The 7,759-nt window shown below is 44.1% G+C and overlaps 1 protein-coding gene across 1 annotated transcript; it reads right to left on the bottom strand.

Annotated features, from left to right (window-relative positions):
- Positions 1-689: 689 nt before the first annotated feature.
- Positions 690-3,736, bottom strand: LOC122055911 (trihelix transcription factor DF1-like). The gene is made up of 2 exons (XM_042617598.1): positions 2,729-3,736; positions 690-2,462 (listed from the first exon to the last, which is right to left on the bottom strand). Exons 1-2 carry the CDS (start codon positions 3,328-3,330, stop codon positions 896-898), a joined length of 2,169 nt encoding a protein of 722 aa, XP_042473532.1. The 5' UTR covers positions 3,331-3,736; the 3' UTR covers positions 690-895.
- Positions 3,737-7,759: the final 4,023 nt, after the last annotated feature.

Here is a 7,759-nt window from a genome sequence, read left to right as displayed (position 1 = left end):
GTATCATGTCTGCTAATTCCGGTGTCCTGAAAGCTGTACCTCTCCCTGCTGTATTCTGAGGAGACGTAGATACACAGCAAAGGAACATTATTTATCATTTTTCAATATCTAAACAATTAATTTTAGTTAATCGTGAAATAGACGCATTAAATAGATTCAGAAACAATTTTTTTTTAAAGGAAAAATGGCGATGGAAGTCCCGAGGATTAAGTACTGAATGAGCCCACTCATCCTCTCCTGCAGCCCACCTGCCTGAACAGCGCCGTGCCGGTTTCAATCACTTGGATCACGCATCCCAATTCAACACTACTACCCTTCTTCGTCACATATATTTTATTTTACGAGATTGCGAACTCCAACGATTCGATAGCTACCACGCAATTAGCGGATTATTAAAGCATGATCCGCCCCCAAATCCATGCAAGTCTGGAGAACATCTAAGCAGCTGGCCCGTTCTGTTCTTGTTCTGTTATGTTCTGCTCGGCCGCCGCATTTGTTTATTGAGCGATTTGGATACGCTCGCGCACAAGAACCACAACCATATATATCATGCAAAAACAGTGACTAGATTCGATATTTATTTATGACAAAGAAACGACGCGACGACTTAAATTAATGACCACGTTGGATCTCTTTCAGGGCACGGAGATACAGAAAAGCAGTAGCAGTAGCAGTTGCAGCAGTAGATGAAATCAGATATTTAAGCATGTCTTCTTCAACCCTCATGAGTGATTGAGGGTGCATGTCTAGGGAATTAAGTAGGGAAATAATTATACACTCATGATTATTGTTCGACTACTGAAGCTAGCTAGCTAAACTAGTACTATCCTAAAAGAATAGAAATTGAACACACCATAATTGCGAGTCTGATTGCCTTTTTTTTTCTTCCCTTTCTTCAAGATTGGAGGCGTTGGAAGAAGAGGCTCGTGTCATGTAGTTCGTCCACTTCTTGATCGAGTTGATGTCGTGTTCTATGTTGTTGGTTTTCCCCTTCCCCTTCTTCTGCTTCTCCTTCTTGATCACCTTCCACTTCTTCTTCTTCTTCATCATCATCTTCTTCCCCAACTTGCTCCTCATCCTCGTCGTTTTCATTTTCGTTTTCGTCACCATTGCGATCTGTATTTGGAGTCGCTCCACCATCTTGGGTATTTTCGTCGGCCACTTTGTCGTTGAAGTCGAAGCCGAAGCCGAACTTGAGGCTTGGGAAATCGGAGGAGGCCGGAGGCACGACGATGGCGTCGAGTAACTCAGAGTTGTCATTTAGTTTGTGTTCGGTAGTGTCGTCGTCGTCGTGTTTCTTCTCGGAATCGTCTTCTTCTACTGGCCTCTGCTCCTTGAGAATATTGTCTTTGTTGTGCGAGGACTTGGTGGCGGAGTAGAGTTGGTCGAGCTGTTGGAAGTAAGGGCAGGTCTTGGAGTGCTGCGGCCGCTTCTTCCCGCTTTCCTTGGTCTTCCTGAAGTACTTGTTGATGTTCTCCCACTTCTCTTTGCATCGCTTGGCGCTGCGGAGGTAGCCCATGGCGGCCATGGTGGCGCTCACCTCCTCCCACAGGGGACCTTTCAGCCCTGGCTCCTGGAACTGCGACTCCAGGCCGCTGCGGACGCGGATCAGCGCCTGGACCTCCGTCTTCGGCCACCTAGTCGTGTTGAACTGCACCTTGTTGCTTTCTTGATCCCCGAACGCCGCCTCGTTGTAGGCCTCGATTTGGAGGTTGTTGTCGTTGCAATTGTTAATGTTATTTTCGTCGGAGAATTGGGGCTTCGGAGGGAGATTTAAGCTCTCGCCGGTGATCTTTTCGAGGAAGGTTATGATGGCGGCCTCGCGAGAGGAGGAGAGTTTGCGTTCGCTGGCGCGCGCCGCGGCCTCGCGGCAGGAGTTGGCCGCCTCCTGCTTCCGCCATGCCTCCTCGCGGCTGGTCCGCTCCTGCTCCCGGCTCTCCATCGCCTCGAGGAACTTCCGGTGGAGGCCCTCCTGGTGGTCCATCAGCTGCTTGACCAAGTTCTCGAAGAAGGTAGCCATCGAGCTTAGCCGCCGCTGCCACCGCCGCCCTTTTCTCCTCCTCCTCCCGCTGCTGCTGCTGTTGTTGCTGAATTTCTTCCCTGGCCGCCCAGCCTCCTCTCCTGCCGACGTCTCTGACATTCCGCCGACGCAGTCGGCGGCTGCAGCCAGTCCTGGGGGAGCCATGGCAGGGGCGTGCAACAGAGGGGTCTCATCGCCGGTGAGCGCCGAGCCGGAGCCAGTCTGATTGACGCCGCCGACACCGACGCCGACACCGCTGCCGCCGGGCTTGTAGATGGCCTCTAATTCACTAAAGATCTTGTAATTGCTGCTCCCTGTGCCGACTTCCTCTTTGTTCTTCTTGGAGACCTTGCCGGCGCCGTTAATCGAGCTGTCCGGCTCCTTGTTCTTGCACCTTTTATTATTCCTGTTGATGTAGTCCATATCCAAATCCAATGGCCTCCTGCAAGAATACAACTTTTTTCTAAAAAAAAAAAATAATTAATTTATTTATTTTGCCTTTTTTAAATGCATTTGGATGACATGAACTCTGCCTTTTTGAAGTTTCTCTTTTAAGCTACATTGCTCTTTTCACCAATAATGATAAAAAAGTAAATCTTAGGAATCAACATCTAGCAATTCATTTCCTTTCGGATGCATCATTTTTCGTGACCGACGAAGCTCCTAAAGTCGTTCTTGGAAGTAACTATTAACCAGTTAGTTAATTACCAGGAGAGCTCTTTAATGGAAGACTCGTCGTCTCTCTGCCAGTGATGAAGACGACTCTCCGAACCGTCGTCGTCTCCTCCTCGCAAGATGCCATCTTCATCGTTGATGCCCTCGCGGCTTCCGCCGCCGCTGCTCTCGTTCACAGCCAGCTTAAAATTCATGGCCTCAGCCAGAAACGAGGGCAGGCCGCCGCCGGCAGTTGGGATAGTGACACGCGCCGACGAGGCAGAGTTCTCGGCGCCGGAATCCTGGTCCAGTCCGAGCTGGTGGTGCGGAATCTGCAACCGCCGCGGCTCCAGCGGCTGGTAGTTCAGTTGGTGGTGGTGAGGATGGAAGAGCTGGAATTGGTGCGCCGCCGCCGGAGGCGGCTGCTGGAAGAGCTGCTGGGTGATAGGAATGGAGTGGAAATGCGCAAAGTGCGGAGGCAGCCCCGCCGCCGCCGGCGGGGGCGGCGGCGTCTGGTACTTGAGAGGGTTACCGCCTCCAGCCACTGCCGAGTGGATGTCGGCGGCGGTGCTGGAGAACAGAGAAGGCGCGCCGGGCCCGCAGCTTTCCACCATGAATTGCTGGATCTCCGACACTCCTCCATAACTCGACTGCATCTTTCTCTCTCTTCTTCTTCTCCTCCTCCTTTTAACTCTAGCTAGCGTCGATATTTCTCGATGCTTTTCCCTTCTCGAAGTTGGTCAAGAACTCAACCAGATCTGCACTCCTCTCTCGTCTCGTTTAGTCCGGAGGACAAGTAGCTGCACTTGTACGTGCATATAATCTCAAGAACTAGAAAACAACGTACTGTTCCTGCTAACAGAGAGGCGATCGAGGAAAAAGAAGCTGAGTTTCCTTAACAGAGAAGGTCAGAGCAACCTATAAACTATTGTAAAGAACACACCGCTCTCCATCTGCTACTACTAAATCTACAGTAGCTGCTGCTCGACTCCTAATAGATTAGGGCGAGCTGTGGGGAGAGAGAGAGAGAGAGAGAGAGAGAGAGGAGGGGAGGGGGCGCGGCGCAGCAGGAGTAAGACGGTGGTGGTAGATAGAAAGGTTAAAGAAATGGTACCAGATGGTGACGTCATCACGGGGGTGGGGGCAAAACCCGAGCATCTAATTACCGACTGTAATATGATCGACCCGGGTGCTGCCAAAAACGGCACATGCGGAGCACGTGTCGAAGGGTAGCACCGTGCTTTGTTCCGGTTAACCGGTAAGTACCCGCCTCAGTACTGCGTCAAATTCTAGCTATTGAAAGTTCATTTTCAAATATATTTGAAGTATAATTTTACGAGGGAAAACAAAACGTCAAGGCGACGTGGTACATACCGTCACGATTGTTGTGGGTAGACGCATGGACCATGAGGGGGGATAAGAGAAAGGTGGTCGCATGGGTATCGAATTAAGAGATATATATGAGGACTGGTAGCTGTGAGAGACTTTTCAGAAGCTTTTGGGCTCTTCCAGTAAGGTTATGATTATCACAATGTAGATACAAAAGCTATGATCTAGTGATAGGTGATCGATCGGGCACTCATCTCGGATGAACTCAAGTGACATCCAAGCGACCTTCGGTCGACTTGCTTTCCGTACCTTTAGGCAAATGATCATGTACTAATTAACTCAACCAATGCTTGTATTTATCCAACTAAATGCATGGATTATGATCACCCTAGCTAGCTTAGTACTGTTATTATGTTATGATGCGATCTTAATAGATTTGACAATACATATGTAGGAACTAAGCCGGCATGTAGTTAGGGAGGCAAGATAGAGGGTTGATGCTCAACTCTCCAACTACCACTAGACAAAGAAGACACAAAGATCTTTTTTTTTTTTTTTGGGTTGTTGTTGAAAATGAAGATTTTTTTTTTATTGAAGTTGATAGGGTGATAATATCTTAGCAAATAATAATAATAAAAAAAATAAAACCATGAATATGTAGATGCATATTATGATGTGATTATCTATCATATTAAGAATCAATTTTTTTTTAAAGAAAGGCAAAGATCTAGTAAGTGAGAGGATTAAATTCAAGTCCAATATGATAGATAATCTAGATTTCCTTTACATTTGAAATCTAAGAAAGTTAATATGCAAAGGCTTCTAGGTTTCTATCATAGAAACCTATGACGACCAAATTGGCCCCTTCCCATCACATGAGCATTCAATATTAGGAAGCCTTTATATGGATTCTCAAATGTCAAACATGTAAAGTATTTCTAACATCCCTTTAAGAGGTAGAATAATAGTAGTTTAGTAGATAATTGTATGACCAAAAAGGACGATAGAGGGGGATGAATATTATTCGTTTAAAAACTTCTTTTATTTTGAGACATAAACACAGAGCTGCACATCTGAAATAATAAAGTAAGATAAGAAAGACTCGGGCAATTTACTTGATTCGTATCCCAGTCGATTACTACTCCAAGATCCATGATCCTTTGGATCATTTTTGAAGAGGCAATCATTAAAATCTTCTCTCCAAAAAACTTTTAGGTTGTCGAAGAGCTTGTCAGCATAGTAGTAGTGAGATTTGCACGAATGAAGTATCAGAACAGAAATGAGACATGAAGAGAAAATTGAATTGTTCAACCTTTGATTCAAGATTGTTTTATAACATTTTGTTCGGTCGACCAATCCTTTTTTTCGATCGATTGAGATCCTGAATTTGCTCGCCTTCGCGTCTAGGTTCATGATCTGTCCAGATTGTATCTTCCATGAAATCTATCTTTTTAGGTCGACCGACTTCCTGTTCCGTCAACTGAATATCAAAACTTCCTTGGCACTTGATTCGATCCAATTTGATCTTCGCTTACCCAATAGGTTGGTCGACTGAATATCAAAACTTCCTTTAGTACTTGATTTGAATCTGATTTGATCTCATCATTATGGATCAATCGATTGAACCACATGGTTTAGTAGACCAAACCTTTTAATCACCTTGAACTTTATTTTTCTATAAAACAAATTTAGCACCTACAAAGTAAAGTTAGAACCAGATATGTATGCATGCATTAATATGATAGTTAAGACGGTCTAATCTCGACTTAGAAACATCAGTTGGTTTCTTCAGTTGAATCAATGCATAAGGTTTGTCCAACTAGGATCTGACTTTATTGCATGCACTCCACTACAATAGCTTACATTGACTTACCTGCCAAACATTCAGTTTTCCAGACTTGTTTGGACTTCATTTGGTCTGGCTTAGTGCTTGATCAACCTAATCAACTAAGATTTCCTGTAACACTGAATTATTACAATAGATATAAAATAGTATAGTAACATTAAAGATTCAATGGTTTGGTCCACCGTATGTGGTCGACTAAAAAACCATTCAATCACACTTGCTTAAGGTTTACTCGTCCAAGACTTCTCATATGTCTAACCTCTAGTTAGGACTAGTCACTCGGTAGACTTCTCACCACTGCCAAGCCTTCAGTCATATTGACCACTTGGACTTGCTAGTCACTCGGTAAACTACTCATCATTGCCAAGCCTTCAGTCACCTTAACCACTTGGATTTTTCCTTTGTTGGTTATCCGGTCAACTTTGACCTAACTAAATTCTATTAAACATATTGTCAAACAAATATTAAAATCATGGAAGTCGATTGCACTAACAATAATACCTTACTATGAAGCTTATGTAAAGATAGCAAGCCATTGACATGATATTATGACTAGGTTTATTTAAAGAAGAGGATTAATGTGTTGATTTAGGATAACCATTTTAGAGAATTTGCATGAATAAATATATAAATGGAGTTGATATTATCATTAGAAAGCCTATAACGTAGGGAGAAAGCAAAAACATAGGAAAAAGCTTTCGACCGAACGAAGTCATCATGTAACCTCTTTGTTGAACTAGAGTAGAGCTTAGATTTTTTTTTTCTTTGAAAAGACCATGGGAGAATTAGATAGTTACCAAGTATATAAGTGATCAAAGACTCCATGGTCATGGTAATGAAGAGAGTGCTCGTCTATATTAATATTTATGTTGACAATCACACTGATAGTAGATCTTTCATCCAATGGAGAAATTCTACAACACCTATTATCTCATTTAGAAGTTGAGTAGATGGAGGGGCTGGTGAGGTGGCTAGAATGTTGACGGAGGAGAGACTTTGAGTTGGGAGCTGCAAACCTACACATACCATAGACAAAATCAATGGGAACATTAGAGCGAGAATCAGGGAGAGGGTCCCTGGTACAGGCACTCTGACGCTCAAGTCGGAACAATAGCCAAGCGAAATGGAGAAGAAGATGAACATTAGAACAATGGCATTTGAGTACCTTCGGGTGCGTTCGCGTACTTGATTAACGGAAAGGATCCCCTTTTTATATTGTCTCTCATAACCTCTATAATAATGAGGTGATAGAGAATGTCTAGTTTCAAAATATGTTGGGTGATGAAGTATATACAACAATCCTCCTCTACGCATAGGAAGGTTCAATTGTGTGTATATGTCAAAATAAGATAATATTTTCTGATGAGTAGTTGTTATTGTCTGACAAATTATTATGATTCCCTGATAATACTGTCTCCTAGAGGAGATCTGACCGATTCTAGGTCTAGATGAATGTACACTGAGAGACTTGCATAGTAGAAGTGGGGAACTAAGCCCCGTATATCCGACCGGCTCTAGGCCTTGACCGATTGTATATTGAAAGACTTGCATGGGAGAAGTGGGGAGATAAACCCCGTATGCCCGACCAGCTCTATGACCTAACCAGCTGTATACTGAGAGACTTGCACAGGAGAGTAGGGAGCTGAGCCTCATAAGTCCAACCGGCTCTATGGCCGCCCGAGTTTATGCTGGAAACTCTATTTCTAAGAGGTGGTTCATTCAGCTATGTATATCCATACTTTGACTTCCACCTCACATTGACTTTGACCACCACATCATCTTGACTATCGATCCCAAATTACCTTTGGAGTCATTCACAATACGCCATATCAAGGTCATTTCAAACCCTATTTCTAATGGTAGATCTTTCATGTGCTTACAATATCATCTTGGGAAGGTTAACCTAAGCT

Source organism: Zingiber officinale, chromosome 3B (genome assembly GCF_018446385.1).
Source record: "Zingiber officinale cultivar Zhangliang chromosome 3B, Zo_v1.1, whole genome shotgun sequence".
Taxonomy (NCBI): domain Eukaryota; kingdom Viridiplantae; phylum Streptophyta; class Magnoliopsida; order Zingiberales; family Zingiberaceae; genus Zingiber; species Zingiber officinale.
Note: the sequence above shows the minus strand (reverse complement) of the source record. Positions and strands in the feature narration are given on the sequence as shown.

Bases quoted from the DNA above. Each gene is read 5' to 3' on its own strand.
- LOC122055911 (XM_042617598.1), bottom strand. From the start codon at position 3,330: ATGCAGTCGAGTTATGGAGGAGTGTCGGAGATCCAGCAATTCATGGTG. The intron at 2,463-2,728 runs GTAATTAACTAA...GTATTCTTGCAG, and splicing joins TCCATTAAAGAGCTCTCCTG to GAGGCCATTGGATTTGGATA.